A 24,814-nucleotide genomic window follows, 5' to 3' on the forward strand; every position below is an offset into this window, starting at 1 on the left:
TCCAAACCCGCCGCCCGTACGACGCCCGGGAAGGCTTCGCAGGCCGTCGATTCAAACAGTACAGAACGGCCCCGCAGGGCACCTGAGGTTACAAGAAATTTGTCAGAAAGCGGCCAAAAATAAATCAAGTGCCCAGAAGTCACTTGGGAAAATAGGAAGCCCAAAGATTAAAACTGTAACTTACGTAGTAGTACAGCTTAACAGTTAAATCGGATCCGACTCAGAATAGAAGTCGCAAGTTGGCTGAATGCACACCATCTACACGATGTGTGCTTCGCCAGTCAAGGGGTTTGGGCTTCTGACAAATTTACTTGCAGGCGAATACATATGCACTCGCCCCCACTTAGTGCCTGCTCAGGGTATAGGTTCGTCTATTTTAAATATAGGCGAAGGTGCACTCTTACAGCGAAAATTCACAATACATTGGTTCGCGCGAAACTTATACAATTCAAATTTTGATAGCGCTTGTGTGTAGGGGACATAGTGGAAGAAATAGAGTAATAAAAAAATTAAAATAAATTATTCTCTTTTCGAATAATTACGTGTCTGATTTAATCTTAAGCCAATGAACTAAACAACGTTATAATTGTTAACGCGAATATTCAAATTGTATCATTCTTCATCTGGCAATTCAGTGTAACGGACGTTTAATAATTCGCGGACCCAAGAATTTGGGGTACGTGCCGTTAACGATAAAAATATTAATGTAATTGTATTATACAGTCCTGTTGACGATTAAACAAGTCTGTGTTAAAAAGAATTATTATTTGGTCAACTCTTCCCTTGCGACCAAAATACTGATTTTTAAAAATCAATATTTTCGCTCATCCATCATGCGAATATTTTTTTATTTTCCATACAAAATGCGCAAAATTGCAGAAAAACCTGCACAAAAACAGTTTTTTCAATAAATTGGGTTTTTCCAGAAAAATGCGGGTCAATTCAACAAAACCTTTATTCATTAAGTCGGAATATTTACAGGTGACTTTTGAATTGTCGTCAGGAATGGTTATAATACATAATTTAATGTAGTTCGTAGACAAAGTGTACGAGGATTTATTTCAGATTCTTTTTTAATCAGCATAAGCTCAATTATTGAAAGCCATAAAATTCGCACGGTTCTTAAAAATATCTGTGCGATCCCTTACTCACGGAGCCAAGATAATTAAGAAAGAATTAAAATGAACACGAGGTGACACCTGGCATGGAGATGCATTTCCGAAAGTAGACAAACGCATCAGAGCACCAGGCAATAATGGGCCTAAAAAAGGCTGTTGTTTTAAAGGCAAAAAATTTAATGGGCTGTAGACAAAAGGGTGCGATTGTCACCATAAGTGATCTAATAATTCAAGTTCTAATGTGGCAATCTGTCTTGGGGGAGCTTATCCAAAAGAAGAGGAAACATCCCAAAGACCACGTGCAGATTCTCGCGCCCCTCAAGGCGGGGCAATGAGTATATAAAAACACGGAGTTGCAAGAGGAAGGCGCACTGTGTTCTTCTCGCACTTTTCAAAACGACGGCAGTGAGGCTGCTTCTCAGCCCCTGCTCGAGTTCATATTATGCTCAACGCACCACCGTGCTTTTTGTGTCTGGCCGGAGCATCTCCTGCAACTTGTCGCGACCCGAAGCAGCCCAATTCAGTCAATAGTCTGCCACGGCTCCCCCTCCCCTCACGGTGTCAACTGCTTAAATCCCAATTTGATATCAACCCGAAATTGGCAATTCGATTGATGGTCATCCTGGCATTTCTGTAAGTACATCTTGTTCTCTTAAATATGTCGAAATTACACGCCCTAACGCCAAAGCCAAGCGTTAATGCAAGCTCATCTTACACCCTCCTTGCATTTTACCCCAAATCGACTCACCCAACTCTCCCCAGCGCAGCGAGGGCCCGCTGGCGCCGGAAAAATCTAATAAAAAAACCCGCTCCGATAGCGATCTCGGTGTGGGTCACCCTGAAAAAGGCCACCACGGTGGGGGCGGGCGGCGGGGCTCGGCGTCGGCGACTGGCGAGGCCCTTCCAGGGAGGGTTCGTGAGCTATAATCCCTCAACCCGTCGAATTATTAGACAGAAAAAACCGAGGCGCTCCCGATACGGAGATTAGTAAATGCTTCTTGAAAATTAAAAATGATCGTTGCGTGAGCACGTGGGTTGACTTTCAACAATGCGGTTCTGGACAATATGCGAAGTTTGAAAAAAAGAGTCGTTCGGGCGCCGCGCGGCACCACGCAGCGCTTTGCCGCGATGCTGAAAATAGCTTTGCCGCTCTATGCACTTCGCTGCAAAAGCGTTCCTCCGCAAAGCGCTTCGCCACACAGCGCTTTGCCATCCCGTGTAATCTTGTGAATAATGCTTCACTGCAAAGGGCCTCGCCGCTCTGCACCGCGGAAAGGTGCTCTGCTAAAAAAAAGTGCTTCGCCGCACAGCGAAATTAGGATAAGTGTTGGTGGCGCCTCGCGGTGCCCCTCTCCACCCGTGTGCGCGTTCAAAATCTGCATTGAGACACTCAAAAGAGCCGAAAATAAGCGACGTCACCGGCTGAACCGCATAATAACAATCTTCAGGTGGCTTAACCTTAGGAAGGCCGGGAACAGGCGAGGTTGAAAAATCGTCAAATTTGCCAGAAATCGCGAAAAAGCATTAAAATTCGGCCTGGGAAAGGATCTCAGGTCGCGGTACCCTGGAAAAGGTTGGTCAGGTATGCCAGTTGAAATCTATTCGCTAGACACGTCTGATAAGAGGTGGGTAGAATTTAAAAAAAAAAAATCAATGAAAAGTGTGTGCGGGCCGGCCAAAAGTAATAGCTTGCCCCTGTGCACTGTGCATGCTGCACCGCTCCGCAAGAGCGAAATCCGCTTAAAATAAGCGAAAGGAAGCGTTGGCACCGGCAAACCCACGTATTGACAGTTCTCAGGGTGCGTGACCTGAGGTAGGTCGGTGGTGGCGAGGGCGAAAATTCGCCACCAACTATGGTTAAATGAGCACAAAGCTGCTGAAAAATCATCTGTGACTGTGGAATTTGGCAAAATCCGGTCACGAGAAATTACATTCTAAATTAATGACATTGGGAAACGAAATTTAATGTAAGTTACTTTTTCATTAATTAGAACCATTTAGAGCCGAGGTCAATTTTGTATATTATGTCAGCTATCACGACTCGGGCTCGTGAGCAGCGTTTAGTTGTATAAGGCGAGAAGCAATAAAAGTGTCAGCAGATGTGGCGCCGAGTTGACGCTAGAACAAGAGAACGATTTGTTGATTGTGCAATTTAGTTTACATTTGGAGACGCCGACGAGCAGTTTTATGAGTATGGCAAAATTATAAACGGATGATGTGGCTTTGAGCAACGTTTGACAAACAATTCATGGGAGCAGAAATTCTGCGTGCGTGTATCTCGTCGCGGCTGGCACACACTCAAACCAAAAAACCCGCATAAAATGAATTTTGGTAGAGCAAAATCGCTGAAAATCGAGATTAGGGCGTCTTTCGACTCACTCGTACTGATCCGATCGCCAAAATTGAAATAAACTGCGGCGCTTTTACGACGGCCCCCGTTGCCGTCTGTGCAAAATCCGAATTTTTAAACCTCCGCCAAAATTCGCCAATGGGCCCCAAATTTTTGAAAATCGGTTTACAGTTACTTTTTGCCAAAGAGTATAGAGTGATAATCGCGGCGTAAAAAAGTTTTTTACTACCTAAAAACCGTCGGCGGGGCCTCTGGGCCCGCGTGCGCACCCCCCCCCCTCCCGAATAAAATAATTATTGTCCAAACCCCGTTTTTCGACTTTAAAACTCTTATATCTCGGCTCCTATGGGACGCACAGCCCAAACCCGGTGTTGACCGAACTCGCCGTAAAATTTAGCGTGTTATAGGCGCATTTTCCACCCCCTGCAACTCCCGTCACCTCTAAAACGATGCAATAAGGCCCACTTTTGATTTATTTTTTTAATTCTTCTATGCTAGGATCGAGTTTAAAACGCACTGGAACACTTTCTTGCACCTCTCGTGTGGACCAATCGGGTTAAGTCGCGATCGATGCGGTTTTGCCGCTTTTTTACCCAGAAGCATGTAGGGAAGCGTTTTACAAAAGAGGGGGCCGGGCGGCGGGCCTCCGGGTTAAAAACCCCGGGGGTCGCTGTCGCATTTTGCCCCCTCATTTTGCCTAATTAATTATTTACCAAATAGTACAAAAAGTGAAACTTCCGCTGCATTTCTGCCTAACTCCATGAATGCAACATGCAATGTGCTCTAGATCATATATTCAACAATCAACAATGGTCGGCTGTATCTCTTTTTTGATCCGGCCCGACTTATATGCTGACAGTTACTGTTTGGCCAGACATAAAGTACATTTTTGATGCGAGTGCGCGCGCAAGTGAATCCTTTCTCTAAAATACGACGCGCAATAACCCCTCAAAAACAGTTAACCAAGAGCCAACGTTTGGCTGCCCGCCTGGGGATACCTCCAGTTGGCAGCCAGATGGCCAGCAATTGGCGTTATACCAATAATTAAGTACCATGCACTCATTTTCCATGAAACTAAACTTCTCTAATCTAAATAAAAGAAATTAGGCCAAAAATGTCAGCCTTTATCTGGCAGAAAAGAAATCTGTAGACTCGATCGTCTACATGTTACAATATTTAAATTAATCACTTGCACCCCGGTTAACCTTTTATGCAGAGCCTTATTTAGGCACAAATAACGGATCCATCCACACTTTAATTATTAAAAAAATAGCCCAGATCAAGAATGTCGCTCGCGTGTTACACTTCTTAAGTGGAAAAAGGAAAAGCCAGATTAGTGTGTTGTCACAAAGCTCAATTAATGAAGGTCATAAATTACTAGGGGTTTCTCGAGATGGCTGAGCGATCCCATAACTCATGGAGCCGAGACGAGTATGTGGAGGCCAGTGCCCAAACGCGACAAAAGGCTTACACTCGGAGAAGCGTAATCAAAAATAAGAAATGCATTCGAGCTTGTACAACCAGCGCATTAACAAATTCTTTTTAAGAGAGGTGGCAATAATGGACCAAAAAGGGATTTTGTTTTGAAATCAATAAAATTTAACTAAAGCGAACTTCAGTTTGTATAATGTAAACTATATTGCACGAGCACTATTATGTTTTTCGACAGTCGCTGCTTCTCAGCCTTTACTCACGTACATCTGCGAAAACGCACCCGCCTTGCATAACAAAACATTTTTTTATGGCAGAGGGAAAAATAAAATCAGTCATTCAGTTCAGTATTCAGCGAAAATATTTGGCCACCTTTTTGTTTGAATACACTTGAGTTTTCGTTCATACACAGATTCGGCGACAAGTTGTTCGAAACACACACACATTACTTGGAAGCAGTGCTCAGGCACTGTTATTACACTTTCAAAGGTGGCCAGAAGGTCTCATTCGATGCCTTCATCTTCCTTAAAATTAGAGACGTTTTATGATTTATGATGCGATGAGAGCTGCAGCAGTCGCTGCATTTGTGTAAGGGGAAAGAAAAAAAAATTGTGCTCGTTCTCGAGCTTAAGAGAGCGCGCGGCATGCAACTAATTTGTAAAGGTGAAAAGCATTATTTAATTCTCTTTCTCAGGAATTTTAATCCTATCCAAACGTTAATAGGTACCCGCAGAGCAAAAATATCGGATCCCTTCATTGACACAACAATGATTGAGTTATTCACCCTCGAGAAAATTGCTCCTTTATAACTCCTACCTTTGTAATCATCTATTAAACGTTTTTTCATAATTTATAAAATCCCCTATGATAACAAAGTACTACTGGATGAAAAACGAAATTGCTTAACTCTAGTTTTTTTTTAAGAAATGTTTTTCATTGCACAAGTGTATGGAGTATGGACCCCTTAAATTTACCAACATATTGTAAACAAGATTAAAATCGAAAGCACTTAAATCTCGATAGATAGGATGTTATTTGTATAAGAATGTTTTTTTATTGCAAAAGTAAGGTGAAACTATTGGTCACTCAAATGCTCGAATGTGTTTTCTGTCGGGCGATTGCTACACTTGTCACTATATAAGCATAGGCTGATAGCCCTCGAGTAACTATTGAGAGTTATTTTTCAACGCGTTAACAACAGGCAAGTGTGGCAGACGTCCGCTGACTTCACAATTTTGGCGGAGCAGTGAATGGTGAGAAGCAGTTGTATTTCACTGAGCTTTCTTTCTTCTCTAAGAATTAATTTTGAAGAGAAGTTCATTTCTATTCTTGTACTCCGTTCCTAGCTATATTTCGATTAATTAAATTTATAGTGTGGAGTAGGGTAATAATATTTGATACACACAAAATTCTATGAATCGTATAATTTTGAGTGTAAATTATATGTAAAAAAGATCCAGTAGATAAATCAAACTCTTTCATTCAGTCAACCTGGTGATTAAAGAATCTAAGCGACTAAAATTCATAGATATAACAAAATAATTTTATTTTCTTAGTTAACAAATAATATATTAATACAAAATCTAATTAAATTCATGTTATGAGAAGTGAATTCTTTTAACGTGGTTTGGAAACCTTCCATTTCTAACTTTAGGAATTAATTAAGTTCTATCAGTTCAACAGTCAAGTACTAAACTAGAAAAACTAATTTTAATTAAACTATTCAGTTTTATTTTGGTTCTTTACAATGATATTTGGACTGTACTACATGAATTTCGTATATGATAAGAACAACTTCTGACACTTGTTGCATTTGAACGCCAGTACCTTGGATTTCTGTCTAGAATCGTCTCTTCTGTATTTTTTCCTTAATACCCGACTATCTTTCTTGAGAAAAGAAAAGTCGTCAGTTGTTGGTGTGTATTTTGTATAGGAAAAAATTAACACCAAAATATAAATAAATGAATTAGGGTCCAATTTTGGTGCTATCGAATTTCAAACGGTTCTTCAAGATTTTGGTATTTAAATTATAACGGAATTTTCAGAAGTTGTTTAATTATGGTGTGTGCGAGAACAGTTCCCTCGATTGGCAGAGGAGCTCCTGCTGAAATCCTGTTTTGGTGTTTTAAAGATCGTGTTATTCAAGTTGAATTGAAACAAAATACAGTCAATGCATAAAAAACTTGTAGTTTATTCTTTCAGATTGATATAAAAGCTTAATTATATGCGGGCTTGTCGCTGGTACAATCTACTGATTGAGAGAATTTGCTCTGTATCTCTTTTTCTGGTGGTCAAATTTGACCCATAATGGGTATAGAGCCTTAGATACATTATTCTTTGAAAATATATTTAATATAAAGTTTGTTTGAACCATTATCAACAGATTGTTGGGGACCAAAAACCTGAGTAATCACGATGACTGTGAACACTTCATAAATTCCTTTAAGGATTTTGATTTTAGATTTATCTCCAAATTTAAAACTGTTGACATCTTTTTATTATATTTTTACTCCTTGCGACTAAATTGGTTATAAAGTTTGTCGGGTTTCTATGATATAATTAGTTTTATTTGATGTAAGACTTAATTGTAAAACACTAGAGATGATGAGATTCTAAACGGTGAAATTCCAGCATAAATTTATCCTTTAAACCTCTTTAATGCCATGAGGAATTTATATTGATGTTTATCATGCACCCTACGTGGATGATGGCTGATGATGTGCTGTAAAAAAGCAAACCGTGAAGTGTCTGCTCTGCCCCAACGCGCGCCAGCAGACCAAAACCGCAGCGTGCGATCGTGATTTCCCTAATGTAGAGACGGCTTTTATACTGATTATGTAAAATCCCTATTTCTGGTCATCTAACATGAATTATGACAATTTTTTGCCTTCCATAAAAATGCATGTGTTCCGGAAAACCCCGCAAAAAACAGTTTTTTGAAATGAAGTGGTTTTCCGAAATTCCCTGGTAGCAATAGAGTAGTAAAAAGTCACTAACTCCGCCGACCCATTTTTAGAAGTGAGCACTCTTGCGAGGGTTAAAATATACATACAATTGTTATTTATTGACAAAAATGGCTAATTTTAAAAGTTAAGTAGACTTTTGTAAAATTACGAGTCAGGTAATGGGTTGAGGGGGGACTAAACAGGGACAAGGTTAAGAGCGAACAGGGACAGGGACGAACCCGAGAGGAAAAAATGAGACAGGGACATAGACAGGATTAATTTTTATCTGGGACGTGACAGAAACGGGATCAAAAACCCGTCTCGGTTCTCCTCTCTACCCTAATCTACTATTGTGGCACGTGAATATTTTAGGACCCCAACACGAATAAATCTAAAATCTCAAGATGGAACAAGAAATATCAGTGGCCACTGGCATACTCAACAGCCACCGCAAGACACCGGCATCCCGGCCGATCTGTGCTCAAGGGCCTTCAAGAACGAATGATTTATGCGCGGGGCTCGCATAAAAACTTGCGTAAAACATTTTTTTTGCTTTATATCCCTGTCTGAGGACCGGGAAGGGGGCGCACTGCACTAGCAAAAATGCTGAAACACCGCGAACGGATAACCTGGGCGCACCAGGCCGCACAGGGACCCAGCCCACTCAAGGGCCACTTGCCTCCGCACCGAGGACTTTCATGGAACGCCAGACATTCGTCTCGTGATGCCAAATCACGCATGCTGGAAAGGTGCAAACCAGCAAGTAGCGAGTCGGCCTAGAGCTATGCAGCCGGCAGCCAGACGGTCACCCATCCAGGTAGGGGTTGCAAAGAATGCTGTTTAACTTCGGTGATCTGACGGGAGCCGGTGTGTCCAGCATGACATTTTATCGAGCACGAAGAACATTCTCGAGCGCATTGTTAGACGCGTTCCATTCCAAAACCGCATTTCCGAGCGCATTGTTAGCCGTAGAAGAACATTTCAATCTTCTCAGGCGAATTCAAATCATTCTCAACATTTTATAAGTACTTCACTTGGCCCGACTTACTTATGTTGAATAAAAAGTATTTCTGATTTTTGTGTTAAAAATTTGGTTAATAAACAATAAACTTGAATATAAATTTATGGCCAAGGAGATTGTGTACTTAAAAATTTATTTCATTATATTTGTCACATTTCCACTAATAAACATTAATTAATTAATTTTATACCCATTAGAGACCAACGGTGTAAAACACATGAAATTTATCATATTCTCAGTGATAAACAGGGCACCATTTTTGGAAATTGTGAGGAGCTAGCGCACGGCGTCACCCTGACACTGGTCCAGAAAAATAATGAAACCTTTAAAATCTAGCAAAGTGTAAAAACGATATCCGTCCCAATAAATATTTAACTGCCTCAAAAATAATAAAAATCATCCTTTTAATAACGACTATCTTGCATAGCATGAAATTTTCACTTTGGCAGCCCACTTTTAGAGTATTCAGGGGAATAATTTAAATGCAAATGGTTTAGCGATGTGCAGTTAAAAAAGCTTGGCTCTGTTTGGCTTTATTTCTTTTCACACAGTGAATTTTCCTTCTCCCTGAGGGTGGCCAATAATTCGGGGAGAACGTTGACGAGTGTGTCGCGCTTCACCTTAATTTCCTCTCGGCTCTTGACGACACGCACTGTGACCTCACCGTTCTGCAATTCGCTTTCGCCTAGCACCACGGCCAAAGGGATCTTGCTCTGCTCGCACTGCTGCAGCTGCGCCAGCAACTTCGGGTTCGCCCTATACGACTGCTCCGCCTGCAAATAAAAATTTAAAATATATCATATGCAATTACCAATAACATTTTCTTGTACATAGAAATTTAAAAATAAAATATACATTAAATTCTGTAGCAATTTTCCTAAAAAAATTGTTATGTACATACATGCTATTTTGGCAACGCGAGGAAATTATGTTTATTATGTCTTTCGTGTGTGTTTTGTGGATGGTGCTTGTTCAGTGCGAAAAAGAGCTGAGCAAATAAAAACGCATAAACGCATGGTGCGCGAATGGCAAGGCGTGAAGAATTATGCTGATGTAAAATATTAAAATTATTAGGCGTGGCGGCGTCGGTCGGAGAAAGAGAGAATAAATAGGGGTGCGCAAGAAGACTCGGGGTTAGAAGCAGGGCGACCGTTTCGGAGCACGGAGACAAATTGGGAAAACAGTCTATGGGGTGCGGACAGTTTCAACAAGCAGGACTCTCTCATTCTCCGAGACATCACCACAGCCGAGATGTTGAAGAGAACATTAAAGGTTAGTAGTTTCGCAACAATCATTGTCTTCAACATCGCAAACCAACTAGAACAGTGAAGTGATTGCTACAGCAGAAAGTGCGAAAGTCGAGCCTGAAGCCCGCACGAACACAGCACAGTTGCAGCCTCCAAAGGCAGTGTGTCCAAATAAAAATGCAGCACATTTTTGCACTTTGTTATTTTTTAGAAGCGAAATATTTTCCTAACAGAGCAATCATATAGTTTGGAACACGCTGAAACAAGCGATATCAGAAAGAAATATTAAATTTGCAACACTGCTTGAGGAATTTTTTTAAATAATCACAATTTCTCTAGAGTATCGTGGAGGATGTGGTTTTTTACTTCCAATTTAAATTATCGGCCAATAACCATGAACTTTTAGACCAACGCGTGCGTTTTTTGTGATTTAATCGCCGGCACAATTTAAAGTGAAGGTGTGGTGGCACAATTATTAAGTAGATTTTGTTCACGCGTTGCGTCAAACAGGTTACTTGCACTCCCAATTGTATTGCTTGAATGGCTTGAATAATTTTAAGTGGACCTTTTCGTTTAATGCCTCGTGGAAGCCGTCTCTATGTGCGTCACCCATAAAATATCACCACAGGTTAGTTGCTTTGTAAAATAATACAATCGAGCGTTGTATTGGAAATTATTTTGCTTGATCTACAAATTTCTTTTTCTGTCTCTTCAAACCTTAATAAGCAAACAATGAAGAACATTTTGCATAATTAATAGCACAAGCAAGTAGTTATTTGAGTTAAATTTGGAATTTTAGCATTTATTGTAAAAACAACAATATGCACTAGTCAAATGAAGGCGTGAAGACAAGTTTGACCGTTTAGAGGAGAGGTTTGTGCGAGGCATAATGAAGTAAAGGTCGTGCACTCACTTTTCAATGAGGGCGCCAAAGAAAGGCATAATATATAATCGCGGAAAGAGTTAGTGCCACTCAAGAGGACGAGGGCAAATACTTTTTAATCCACGACCCCGTGATTTTAGGTCTTTCTTTGGAGCCCTCATTAAAAAGTGATACTTTACTTCATTATGCAGCGCCGCGAGAGTTTTACCCTCGGTCTCAATACCCAAGGCCACGCATTCTAGCCGCACAAACTTATCTAAACGGTCAAACTCAATTTTCAAATTCTCCGTGGCGAATCAAAAAAATTTTAATTTAACAGTAATCTGCAACAGTAATTTTGCAAACGACTCTAAATGCAAAATCTACAATACATTGTTATAATACTCTGATTTTCAATAAGGAAACAGTGCTTGCTACTTGTTTTGATGATTTTCTTGGAAATGAAACGGTTCTCGGGGCTATTCTTAGCTTTTCCCAATTTTTAAACCAGAATTTCTAATTAAAAATACACTTTCCAGAGCTTAGAAAGTTCCTGATAAATACAAAATGATAATAGCTTTAGCAGTGGGAGCCAGATTCGTGCGGTCATGTGAAAATGCGCGAAAAAAAAACAAGTTTTCGTCAATATTGTGACATAATTTGCATTACTTGTATGTACTAATTATTGTGTCTTTTAATTCGTAAAAACAAACTCTTGACACTCGCACGGCAATCCAAAGAGAGCTTTTTGTTTCCCACACTCAGACACCATCTTGGATCTTCGCAGTGAATACTAATTCTATCGCAAATCTGGTCCCGGTTGAGCTTTAGTAATTTAAGGGCCGAAAGAGCGCCTGAATTGAGGAGGAAGCATAAATTTAATTAACTCACGCACATCTGAATTTCCGTACTAGTATATTTTTACATAATTTGTACATAATCTTTCTCCGTCTCAAATGTAAATTACGGGCGGCTGAGCGTATCGAAAAAATTTGGCGAGAGCGGTGACCGCAGGTGGGGATGATGGAAGGCGGCCAGCGGGTATACAAGCGCGCGGACGAGTATGATTTTTGCCAGTGCTCGGCTAGCACCCATCGAGCACCGACCGAACTACAGCTACAAGAGACAGACAGATGGCTTTGTTCGGCGCTTATTTGCAGCAGAAGAAAAGGTGAGACGTGCAACAGTGAGCGGTTTCGTGCACTGGGGCGGATCTTTAGGGGCACAGAGTAGCTGCATTGAAAACGGATGACGAAATTCGAGGGAGCCTGGACAACCACGATTTAATGATTGAAGCAACCTTCTCCTGGCCGGTGGCGAGTCCGAGTTCTTTTAGATCCCTGCTAGGAATCAACAGACCTCGCACGAATATTGGAAAGATTTTTGCGCAAATTGAAACGTTCAATAAATAAAGAACGAATAATTTCAGCGAATAAACGCGTACAGACCTTCAGCCGTTTGAGAAGAAATTCAATCCGAAAGCTGAAATTCACTTCTACGTTACGAGTGCCGGTGATTTGAAATAAAATTGAATAAATGATGCTCCACAACCTAAGAGCAACACAATATCTAAAGAGAATGAATTAGTTCCTGCAAATTTTTATTCATTACATGTTGCAACCATTCTGGAATAATGAGAGATGTTGTGTGAATGTGTGAAGTAGATTGCCTTATTTGGTGTAATTTCCAACAATTGGTATTAATTAATTAACTAATTCGATCTAAGCGTTGATATTTGCTAGTAGCACTTCAGGACAGGCTAAGGAAAGAAGTGGTGGGGCAGAGCCTAAGAGAGAGAGTGGGGATTCGTTCAACGAGAGAGGGGAAGTAGTTTAAATCCAGGGCGTCCTTGACTTCAAATGCCACTTCATTCTGAGCAGCCTAAACAGCATTATAAGAAAGTGAGTTATTTTGAAATATATTCTGATAGAAAGTAGACGGTGTGGACATCTTGCCAAGCAATCAAAATTATTTGAAAGGTGCTCCGTTGTAGCCAAACACATTTTTAATGTGTATGAAATAAATTTCTAATTTTCATGACTTATGTCCTTGAGGAATTTTGTAAAACACCCTATTTTGAAGTTGAGAATACTTATTGAGGCTAAATTAACTTGGCCCCTGGGACCTAACCGACCCCTTTGCCGAAATGTTGGTTTTGAGCGTTTTAGTAAACTGCGAAGGCAAAGAGGATCTCTCCTTGGAGAGATGGACGCTAGGTGGCGTAGAGAGCTGGCTCATCTGATTGGTCACCGCGCTGTTTTGCTGCAAAACACGATTTGACGCATGTGCAGTTAACTAAAACTCTCAAAAACAACATTTAGCAATGGGCTCCTTGGGGTCCTAACTTTCACATGGTACCTTTAACAAAGGGTGTTTTAAAAAACGCAACGGGTCTAAAAGCATTTCTTGAAATTCTATATTATAGGAATGAGAAAAAGCTGAAAATTGAAAGGTTGCCATTAGATATTTAGAGAGGCCAACATTCACTTCCATTGTTCCATTTCAGCGTTTTATTGGCACATGGTGGGGTGTGAATTGTGAATGAAAATATTTTGAATATCTGTCATGCAGGTTTTGGCTAGAGTAGTTTTGGCCAGTTATCAGTCATGCGCTTCTTGCGCCTTCCCCCTCTACAAATCCCTGACCTAATGGTAGGGGAAAAAGAGGTTGCCTCTCGAATCCCCACTCTAGCGCAGAGCTCTCGAACTGGGGTTTTTAACTTGTTCAACTCCTCACTCTTGCTCTTGCCTGGACGAAGCAACACGTTGCTCTGTCTCTTAAAATATTATTTTTCCCTCCACACTTTATATTGCAGAGAAGATAATATTTATACAAGCTCATATTTAAAGTAAGGACGGTCCTAAATTCGCTAAATTCAAAGCGGACTGCTTCTGCTTCCCCAAAACCCACCCCCAAACACTTTTTACTCCTGCGAGCGCCTATGCTTTAATCGTGTATATTTTTCTTGGTTCTTTTTTATTTTTATCCTACTCTCGAGAGCAAAATTTTCTTTAGCACTGAATAAGATTATTTATGACAGTGGATTTTGAATTCCACTATCATTGGATAGATTTTTTTCGCTCGCTTATTTCTCAGCCAGTTTTTCTAACATTTTAAATCCAGTTTCAAAAGAGGAAGTGGGTCAGAGAGCCAAAGCAGAATCACTATCTTGCGCAACACATTCCCCCACCCCAACACCCTGACTCAGTGGTAGGGGAAAAGAGGTTGGCTCTCGAATCCCCACTCTAGCTCACAATCAGAGCTCAGAGCGCTCGTTTTAGGTACGAACTACGAAGTGTGTCACAAAATCCTCACTCTTGCCTTTCGCCTTGACAGAGCAACTCGTTGCTCGGCTCGGTCTCTGGCTCTCCTGTTCGCTTGAGAACTTGAAGATATATTTCTCTCTCCCTCTCCGCACTTAGTAGTAGCGCAGACGCAGAGAAGAAAAAATATTTTACAAGCTCAAACTTTAAGCGGACAGCTTCTGCTTCCACACGAATTCCACCGCTCTTCACTCTTGCGAGCAGTGCGAGCGCCGAGCGCCTTTTTTCGTGTACTACAGTCTTGATATTTTTACTTGATTTTTTCCTACTCTCGAGACTCGAGAGCAATATTTTTTTAGAGCTGAAGAGAAACAAGATTATTTAGGACAGAGGATTTTGAAATCCACTATCTCGGATAGTCTTACTTCGCCCGCTTATTCCTCAGCATGTCTTTCTAAGCGGGCTGTTAACATTTTAAAAATATTTTTCATGAGATAGCTGATTGTGAGTGACCGCACAGAAAGCCAGAGCAGCCGCATTTTGACGAAGAGTCTGACATTACATTTTTTAAATGAAAAATATATAAACTGGCAGATCCAGTTAAGGAAATATATTTTTACCGAGGAAATTCGTTGGCAGAGCCGCGGCTCGAGCAGAGCAGCTTTTTTTTAAGGAAGGGACGTTTAGTCGTTTCTAGTAGGCAAGCGGCAGGCAGGGGATTTCGTCACATTTAGCTTTTCACGTTTTCAGTCGCTCCGCTGCCCCCCTGACACGGTATAAATTGTTCGAACGTTTGAGACGCGCGATACGAAATACGAAAGCTCACAATAAAGCTAAAGCTGTGCAGCGGCAACAACTGCACACTATTGGGGGTGTTTTTTTTCATTCTTTCGTTGAGCCAAGACGGACTAGCATTGTAAATGTACGACCCGCTGCTGAAAGAAACGCGCATGGGAGAGGGAGAGGAGAAAAAGAACGAAAGCGTTTTCGATAACGCTGCACGAAAAGCGATAAGGCCGAGAAGCTTCTCTCTCTCTCCTGCTTCTCTCCACAGTCCACACGGGGCACACGGCCAAAGCTGCATTTTAGTTCCCTTTTCGTTCCCTTTTTACTGCAGCGCTGATCACGTACCAACTACCAACAGAACCAACCAAAAATTAACTAAAGGCACGGCACGCCTCCTCACAATCCTCACGCGGTCTTCTTCAGGGTGCTACGATATTGGCTCCCGAACTATTTTTCAACCGAATGGAACGGACAGTTAAATTGCGTACGTGATACACGCAGTCAATTCCACGATTCGCCTTGACACGCGTCACGGGCTAGTCGCAAATCATATTTTTGCTCAACTAAATCTCATGGAGAGAAAAATACTGTACGTACATACATACATAATATACATTTACCAAATCAATATATCTGATTTTTTGCCATTATGTATTTAAATATCTGGTTATAAGCGGATGTTAATTATTTGGTGAATTTACGAATCGTGTCTGCTTTTGGCTTTCTGTGCTGCTCTGATATTTCTAGTGTTGTGAATCTGTTTTTGAATTCGTGTTTGTAACAACTTTTGTCTTTTTTGTCCAGGAGGTGCGTTTGTTCGCGGGTGCGGCGGAACTGGGCTTGCAGCCAAGTGCCTGGAAAAAGCTGGAGTGGCTACGATCGTTATCAAGGTTAGAAAGAGTTTTGCTCTTATTTTTTGAATGATAAGAACTTGATAAAAGTATTGCTGCAGCTGCTTAAAATTTACTCTAACGGAACACACTGCGACGGCTTGTGCTCATTGCACATTTTAAGTCAATAATATCGCGTGGGGGGTTTTGGAAAATTATTCTGGGAATATGTGAGCTGAATTTTATCTCTTTTAAACTCGGCTTGCCAACGTCAGCTATTTTATTTATAGTATGTGGCACGAAAATGCTGATATCTTTCATTAATGTTTACTTAAAAAAATATGTTGTATTAAGATTTATTGATATTGGATACGAACTTCGCGTGCTGAGTGCTAATTGGCCAGTTACGCCAATTGTTTTGACCTAAACTAGCAATCACTTTGCGCCAACACAGAAAGTTTGAAGCCCTCTCCCTTAAGTCATTAAAAATTCACATAGATGGGTTACATTGTAAAGCAGGCGCAGTGTAACATCGTTCCTGAAATATTTTTTATATTGATTATCTTCAAGTATATTTTAAAATTTTAACTTTGAATTTAAATATAACTAATTATAATCTAATTTTCAGATCAAGCCTGAAATGACCGGAATAAGAGAGAAACTAATGAAGGAGTCGCGGGAGTTCCTTCGACCGAGCGGCGCCTTCAACAACCCCCCGACGGTGGTGGTCGACCCGAACAAGATCGCCGGCGACCTCTCCCGCAAGACGACCAAGGTCGGCGGCCCACAGCAGCAGGACGTGCCGCCGGAGAAGAAGAATGGGGAATTCATATCCCAGTACCAGCGCATAGCGCAGCGCATGAAGACAGGCATTGAGCATGGCACTATTCCCCGTAGCGACAAACACCGGCGCAAGCTGCAGGTGCTGACGCAACATGCAATGAACCAGCAGAAGGACCGTATGCTGGTCAGCCGCCAACAGGATTCGCGGCACTCCACCGAGGAGCAAAACAAGATCCCGTCCACGTCCAGCGACACCGCGGCCCGGAAGCGCAAGAATAAGGACCGCTCCAATTCTGGCTCCGAAAGCAGGGCCAAGAAGCCGAGGCTGGATGACCAGCCGTCCCACTCTTCCAAGCAGTTGCCACAAAATGAGGAAGTGGAACAATTGAAAATAACAGTTGAGCGATTATACTCCACGGTCAATTTACTTGTAAAACAGATCAACACCACACCCCAAATGGAGAAACCGAAACAGTCGGAGCACTGCGAGAAGAAAAAGAAAGAGCCGCGACTGGAGCGAAACAGCATATCTGACTCTGAAGACGAGGGTCACAGCAGCAAGCAAAGACGGCTGCCAAAACCCAGTCCTGAAAAGAAGAAGAGTGAAAAGAAGTTGAAAGAGAAGATACAGAAAAAGCGTCGCAGGCTCCTTGACTCCGAAGGTGACTCGACAGAGTTTGAGGAGGCCCTGGACGATGAGGAGTATCATACCAGCAGACAAAAGCGCCAGCCTAAACCTAATCCTGAAGAGAAAAAGAGGAAGGAGAGTCTGCAAAAGTTGAAAGAGAAGAGACAGAAAAAACGAAGCAGCCTCTCGGACTCTGAAGGCAATTCGACCGAGTTCGAGGAAGCCCCGACCGACGAGGAGAGCCCCGAGGGTCACAGCAGCAAGCAAAGACGGCTGCCAAAACCCAGTCCTGATAAGAAAAAGAGGCAGGATAGTCTGCAGAAGTTGAAAGAGGAGCGACGGAAAAAGCGAAACAGCCTCTCGGACTCTGAGGGCAATTCGACCGAGTTCGAGGAAGCCCCCACCGACGAGGAGAGCCCTGAGGGTCACAGCAGCAATCAAAGACGGCCGCCAAAACCCAGTACTGAAAAGAAAAAGAGGCAGGATAGTCTGCAGAAGTTGAAAGAAGAGCCACGGAAAAAACGACGCTGCGACTCTGTTTCCGAAAGTGACTGGATGGAGTTAGAGATGGAGAATCACACCAGCAGACACAAGCGTCAGCCAAAACCTAATCCTGAAAAGAAAAAGAGGGAAGAGAGTCTGCAGAAGTTGAAAGAGAAGAGACAGAAAAAGCGAAGCAGCCTCTCCGACTCTGAGGGCAACTCGACTGAGTTCGAGAAAGCCCCCACCGACGAGGAGAGCCCTGAAAGCACGGAAAAGAGGCAGCCCACCCCTGATCACAAAGAGAACAAGAGGTCGGAGCAAAGCAACCTCACCTTCTCTGATGACGATGTCGTGGAATTCAATGCCGACGAGGAGAGCCGGCCAAAACCAACCCTCGAGCCGAGCCGCTCCGACCCTGAGGACCAGTACGAGGCCGCCCCCGACCAGCCTGACCCTGAACTACCGCTAGTCATTTCCAAATTCTCTGACGGCATGTTGCCAGAAGAACTGACGTTGCCAGAAGAACTGATCGCGTGTGATACTCACGCCCCTAAGTGCAGCCACATTCCGGTGTTACTTGACGACACGCAGTACGACGTCATCTCGAATAAACTCGAGCGCCTTATGGGCGGCGAGCAATCCGACAACATAATTAAACTCAAAATTGAAAAAGAGGACCCGCTGCCCCCTGGAATGTACGTTAACAAAGAGGGTTGCGTGAGCAGCAAGGAGCTTGACGAGTACCTGCAAGAGAACCATTACACAAACACCCTGAGGACGAAGCATTACCGGCCAAAAATTAAGAAGGTGGATGCGCAAGTGCAGGACCACGGAGAATTCGTCAGCTTTAGAATAAAACTGATTGGATATTATTTGAATTCGTGCGAAAAGCCATTGAGTCAAATGTAATATTGTATTACAAACAATGTCACAAAGTGAACTTTATTTTGTTCAAATTGTCTACCTATTGTAAATAAAATGAAATAAAAATTAAATTTTGTACTCTCTTCCAGCGCATTTTCATTACATAAAACTACCGTATAAAAAGTTTGTCGACGGAGATAGAATTTAAGTAATTAAATTTTTTAGGATGCTAAAAAGGATTTTTAATAAATTAAAATTTTCTTATTTATTGTAAGCCGCAGTTTTGATATTAAGTTAAAATTTGCGTTAAGAGATAAATTACTAAATTTACAATTTTTAGAATTATTTGAATACTGGTCACCAAAAATTTGTAATTACAACTATAAATTATCTATCATCCTTATCATCATAAACGTCTAAAAATTGTTACTAGACCAGTTTAGAATTCATTCCATAAATTCCTTTCCAGATAAGATTGGAATTTAAGCTTCAATTCATCATTTTACTTAAGTTTTAGAAAAAAGAGCAGCAAAAATCGGAATTTCAAGAGTACAAGGCCATTATTATGACTCAGAAATTGATGCATTAACTGATTCCGCGATATCAAACTGTCACTAGTTGAATTTTTATCTGATAAAAATGCAATTTACATGGTTGATGCCACGTGGCTGCACTCTTTGGGATTCAAATTCCACGGCAATACAGATTAGAATGATGTACAGTACAGTTAAAATTTCCAGATTTTAATTTTTAAAACAGTATTATTACTCCTTAGAGAAATTATTCACGCAGCTCTGCGAGGAAAATATTTGAATTAAATTACAGCATTTTCACCCTGACACTGATCATTCTCGTAGTTACTATTTAATTTTTTTCCCGCAAAATTTTTTTCGCACTGCCTACCAGGAATATTATAGACGCAGTTTGATGTTTTGATAAAATGAGCATAAGTCGTTCGAAATATGAGTAACAAAAGGGGACTGTCTTACCTTGATTCCAGCCTTCCAAAGCATGGTGCAAATCTTCATTCTCTCCTCGAGCAGACCCTTTTGAGCGGAGGCCACAAAGACATCGGTGGGTGATGACCTGATGCTCTGGTCTTCATTCCTCGCCTCCAGCAGCGAGAAAATCCTCTCAACGCCAATACTGACACCAACGCAGGGCACTTTGCGGCCCTTGGGGTCAAACATTCCGACCAACTCGTCGTACCGGCCGCCGCCGGCCACGCTGCCTACAGACTCTTCACCGGCCTGTTCTAAAATCAGAAAATTAAGCAATAGAACATTAAATTTTGTGTATATCAAACAGTTAAATATAAAATGTATTTCCCTATTGCTGAAGTTTCTTTGAATCAATTTAAGATATTTTATTTTTCATTACTCTGCTACTTTTGATCTTGATCTTAAATTTCTAATTTTATTTTAGAATTCAATTTAAACCTTAAATAAATTTTTAACAATGTTAAAAGGTATGAAAGAAAACCTTGCAAAACAGCCTCATAAATAATGCCAGTGTAGTAGTCGAGGCCCCTGGCCAAACTAAGGTCCAGCTTGACAGTGCCAGTCAGTTCGTAGAGAGAACAGTAGTGCAGGAAGAGTTTCATGGCTTCCAAGCCCTCTGCTGCCGCTTTGGAGCTCTGGAGCCGTGGGTCGGCCTGCAGCTTTTCCACCAGTTCGGAGCCGCCGCTTAGCTTGACGTACTCTCCGATCAGGTCGGCTGCGTCCCCAGAAAGACCCTTTTCGCCGACCATCTCCTCCCTCACGGCCTCCCACGTGCACTGATTTTAAATATTAATGAAGTGAATTTAATTTTGTGTGAAGCAGTACCTTGTCCAGCTTGTCGACTGCTGAGCAAATGGAGCGGAACTTGTCTTCGGGCACGCCACACGACTCGAAAAGACCGTCCAGCAGTCTTCGGTGGTTCACTTTGATGCTGTACTGCCCCAGCTTAAGGCTTTCCAGGATCTCGCTGACCACTCTGACGCACTCCACGTCTGGCAGCATCGGATCGTACGTGCCAGCAATGTCAAAGTCCTGAAATATTGAAAAGGAATTTACATTTGGATCTAATAGAAATAAAAAATAAGTTTGGAACATGAAATAAATTTCGGAGATAAATTTTCTAATATTATTCAAGCGAAAATCTGAGGACTTAAGCCGTTTATTGGGGAGTTCATAGTTGATTAAAAACTGGTACTTTTTAAGGTGGAATAATAGGGATTTTTTAATTAAAATAAATACAATGTTAAGTTAACCCTAGCCAACCTATTTCCTAAAATGCTGAAAATCCAGTTTTTCGAATTTTACCGGCTATGTCCTTTTTTTTGAGCTAAGGAAATTAATTGCTTCTGGGTGAGAAAAATTATGAAAATTTAATAGTGAGAAGATAAGGAGTAGTTCTTTTGATTCTTAGATTTTGTTTTTAATTTTTTTGCAGATTTTTTGAGGGGTGTGTTCGGCCTCATTAAAATTCGCCAGTTCATTAGTGTCAAAAACTGACAGTATTCAGAAAGCTGATTAAAATTTCCAGGGTTTTCCTGCTGAGCAAATTTTTCTCAGATTTACTATTTTCGCACAAAATTGTTATGAAAATTTCAACTAGCTGTTAGAGAACAGTTACATTTTTTTAGGGAAAAAATGAAAGTACCCAAAATTAAGTTAATTTATTTGAGTTATCTCAGAAAAACTATTTTTTCATTTTAATAATTTCTATGATTTTTAGAGGTAAACTCGGACCCTTATGGCTTTCAGAGACTTCGCATAACAGAAAGAAAATTTTTACTGATTTTCAAAGACAGATTCATTGTTTACCACGTACGAAAAGTTTTTCTGATAACGAAAACGTAATTTGAATGATAATAATTAAGTGAAATTAACTAGCGCGCCGGCCGCCTTCTGTAACAAAGCGAGAAGCGACAGAGGGAAACGCCTCCCTCTATTATGCCAGTTTTCTCCGCATTTTTTTTTGTGTTTTCTCATATGATTTGGAACCCTCTCATCGAGATCTATCTGGCAGTGCGAGTCTTTCTTTGCACTGATTTTATTTAGCAAAGAACGAGATCATTTTGATTGCTTAATTTCAATTCAAGAACTCAATATGAAAAACTTACACATTGCACGAATTCTCTGTATCTGCCTCTAGTCATGGCAGGATTGTCTCTTCGGTAGACTTTGGCGATTTGGTACCTCTTGATTGAGGCAATCTTATTCATGGCCACGTAACGGGCAAAGGGAACAGTCAGGTCATAGCGGAGGGACAGGATTTCCCCTCCTTGATCAGCCAAATCATAAATCAGCTTGGAGTCTTCTCCATATTTGCCAGTCAAAACGTCCTAAAATATTAAATTCATAAAAATATTTATATTATTAAAATAAATCAATTTTTTCAAACCTTCAGTTCAAAAACTGGAGTGTCGATTGTCTCAGCTCCATGCCTGTGGAAACATTTGACAATTTTCTCCAGGACATCAGCCCTGAGGGCCATCTGTTGCGGGCCATAGTCCCTGGTGCCCTTAGCAGTCTTCAAAACCAGCTTGTCCTCTCCCTTTCCTTTCTTCTTAGGCTTGGCACTCGTCGTGCAGAGACCTTTGGCGAGCTGAAGGCAAGAAAATTAATCATAATATAACAAAAATAAAGTTTTAGCTATCTAAATTGTGCGCTCATTTCAGATACCTTTACAGAGCAGAGTTGCAGTTGCTTTGACCAAGCAACGCACCTAGTGAATGAAATCATTTTCTAAGCGTTCAGGAAAAAACAAGAAGTGTCTGGTCCATCACCACGAGAGCTGTTGAAAAAGCCAAAATTTAAAAATCGGTTCTCACCTCAGGTCCGAGAGTAACTGAGATTCCAGTCAGGTCGCAGTTGACTCCGGTGAATTGTTTGCGCGCGTCAGCACTGAAACTTGCTATGTGCTTATACCATCTTGCAAGGTGGACTTTCTCAGGGTTGGGAGGGCCGGACAAAGAGTCAAACACGACTCGATCGATCTGCGTGGGCACCTCGCCGCTCAGGTAACTCGCGCTGGCCAAATAGCCATTCAACCCTTCCAACTCGGACTCGGTTTTTAAGGTGAGCAGTCGAATTTCCTGCGGAGCATAATTGACAAAAATTCGGAAGGAAAACGAAAGGCCATCTGGTATAAGCCCAAGAAAGTTTCGTCAGCTTTTCATTTGGAGAGTGCTCACTTACCCCGGTCATTTTGCCTTTGTTCGCACAACCAGCATCGACGCTCTTACTCATAATTCAATGACCAACGCGCAATCAGAGCATAAAGCACAAAAAAAACGTCAGCAGCTTTCTAAATTATTCCTCAGAACACGACCGACATCAACATGCAAGTGCATGTGGAATGGGGGTGTGGCACGGAGGCATGGCAGAATCCTCGACGCTAATTGGTCCGTCGAATGAAAATTTCCCGTTCAACAGTGGTTAAGAATTTCGCTACAAGAGCGCGCCAACTGAGCTGCGGGAAACTAGGAAGGAGAAGGCGGCGCTAATTTTAATCTTTGTTTACCTTTTGATTCCTGCTTTCTAGAATAATGGTAATAGAGGTTCTCCGAGTATTTGCGTTCGTGGCCACCTGATCGGACGCAAAATGTGCATTCTGTTCTTCCACGCGAAGAAGGTCGCCTCCCCTGGCAAGTTCCGGCTTATTCTGGTTTCGAATCGCGATGAGCAGCTCAAGCGGCCAACCCGGCAGGCACACTTTTGGACGGATTTCCCCGAAATTTTTGGAGGTTTGTTTTGAAATTTGAAATACATAACTCCAATTAATTAATTTTTTTATGAATTCTCCATTAGGCCGTGATTTGCAGGGAGGATCTGCCGTCGGGACCTGGCTCGCTGTCAATTCCAAGACCGGACGTCTAGCCACGCTGCTCAACTTGCCCTGCTTGCCCACAAATCCTAATGCACTCAGCCGAGGACACATTGTGGCTGAATTTGTCAAAGACGTGTCGATCAGCAGTGCAAATTTTGCAGCCAAAGTTTCATCCAGAGCCAACCAGTTTAATCCGTTCCACTTCCTTGCCATTGATATTTTGTAAGTTTTATTTATTTGCTCTCCTTTTATGGAAAAATTAGTTTCTTCAAACTATCAAAATATCTGGTTTCAGGCCTAGCGAATTACTCATCAACTACTGGGCTCACACTGGCTCCGAGGCGCCCTTGAGTTTGATCGATCTCTCCCCCACAGATGAGAGCAACTCCACTCACTCGATCAGCAACTCGCACCTGCTCACGCCCTTGAACAAGTGCAAGAAGGGACTGGACTTGTTTCAGGAAATAGTTGCTGACTTGGATGACACCAGTCGCAAAGACGAGCTTTGCAAACAACTTGTCTCATTCGCAAAGACTGACACAAAGTGAGTTGATGCTGGCTGGGGATTATTTTTAAAAATTAAAATCGTTAAATATTTTACACAGATTTTGGCCAGACGAAATTTTGTCTCTGCGTACTGATCTGGAGCCGCATCTTGAAAAGTTCAGCTCCATTTTTGTCGACGTCCCAGAGAATACCTACGGCACTCGGTGAGTTTGCAAACCTTTTTGTTTGAAGGGTGAATTATTTCGCTTCCGCTCCAGGACGCACACTGTGATACTTGTTGACGATGTCGGCAAGATGGATTACTTTGAGAGCACTCTGACTGAAAATGAAGAAGGAGGTCTTGAGTGGCGAGACACGCGCCAAACGTTCGACTTCAATCAAATTGCATGATGTTGCTCAGAAGCCGTTAGAAATAATTTGTGGTATGTATATCCAAATTTTAAATGAAATGTTTTTGTAATGAATGGATAAATGGTCAAACTTAAAAGATAAAATTATTTTCATGGCGAAAAATACAGTATTTTAGCACTGTAATGGATTTAGATTCAAAATTTGATTTTAATTGAACAGATCTGAGTAAGAAAAAATCAAAATATGTTTAGAATATTATTTGAATTATCTACAATATGTATATGTATTACCGTTTCGCTTTTTCTATTAAATTGGCCAATAAAGCCTTGCTTTTAGCGAAACAACTACGTGGTGCTTGCCATTTTTTTAATTACGCAATTTATTTGTTATTATGAAAAGATAAAAAATGCAATTCGGGTCCGTTTAAATGTGATAATATATACTATCGTTTGTTATTTATATACCTTTATCTTTGTTAATTTTCGCTCATGATAAGTAAATATAAAAATATCTGATAAGAAAAACTA

The 24,814-nt window shown here is 41.3% G+C and overlaps 3 protein-coding genes across 7 annotated transcripts; 2 read left to right on the plus strand and 1 right to left on the minus strand.

Annotated features, from left to right (window-relative positions):
* The first annotated feature begins 1,608 nt into the window (after positions 1-1,608).
* LOC135934952 (DNA ligase 1-like) lies at positions 1,609-18,754 on the plus strand. 4 transcript variants are annotated; one of them, XM_065476945.1, is made up of 3 exons: positions 1,609-1,751; positions 15,828-15,913; positions 16,482-18,754. In XM_065476945.1, exon 3 carries the CDS (start codon positions 16,494-16,496, stop codon positions 18,654-18,656), a length of 2,163 nt encoding a protein of 720 aa, XP_065333017.1. In that variant the 5' UTR covers positions 1,609-1,751; positions 15,828-15,913; positions 16,482-16,493; the 3' UTR covers positions 18,657-18,754. The 4 variants fall into 4 exon arrangements, with proteins under 4 accessions (XP_065333017.1, XP_065333013.1, XP_065333015.1 ...); XM_065476941.1 differs by lacking the exon at positions 1,609-1,751 and adding an exon at positions 11,980-12,145; XM_065476943.1 differs by lacking the exon at positions 1,609-1,751 and adding an exon at positions 12,165-12,875.
* Positions 9,358-22,954, minus strand: HisRS (histidine--tRNA ligase). 2 transcript variants are annotated; one of them, XM_065476953.1, is made up of 8 exons: positions 22,799-22,954; positions 22,432-22,695; positions 22,002-22,205; positions 21,721-21,942; positions 20,438-20,644; positions 20,094-20,388; positions 19,601-19,866; positions 9,358-9,638 (listed from the first exon to the last, which is right to left on the minus strand). In XM_065476953.1, the coding sequence occupies exons 1-8, from the start codon at positions 22,847-22,849 to the stop codon at positions 9,399-9,401; spliced, it is 1,749 nt and encodes a 582-aa protein (XP_065333025.1). In that variant the 5' UTR covers positions 22,850-22,954; the 3' UTR covers positions 9,358-9,398. The 2 variants fall into 2 exon arrangements, with proteins under 2 accessions (XP_065333025.1, XP_065333026.1); XM_065476954.1 differs by lacking the exon at positions 22,432-22,695 and adding an exon at positions 22,283-22,394 and having other exon boundaries at positions 22,799-22,944.
* A 151-nt stretch (positions 22,955-23,105) lies between these two features.
* Tango2 (transport and golgi organization 2) lies at positions 23,106-24,811 on the plus strand. The gene is made up of 5 exons (XM_065476955.1): positions 23,106-23,346; positions 23,411-23,651; positions 23,725-23,973; positions 24,035-24,139; positions 24,194-24,811. The coding sequence occupies exons 1-5, from the start codon at positions 23,205-23,207 to the stop codon at positions 24,324-24,326; spliced, it is 870 nt and encodes a 289-aa protein (XP_065333027.1). The 5' UTR covers positions 23,106-23,204; the 3' UTR covers positions 24,327-24,811.
* Positions 24,812-24,814: the final 3 nt, after the last annotated feature.

This window comes from Cloeon dipterum, chromosome 2, assembly GCF_949628265.1.
Source record: "Cloeon dipterum chromosome 2, ieCloDipt1.1, whole genome shotgun sequence".
Lineage (NCBI taxonomy): Eukaryota > Metazoa > Arthropoda > Insecta > Ephemeroptera > Baetidae > Cloeon > Cloeon dipterum.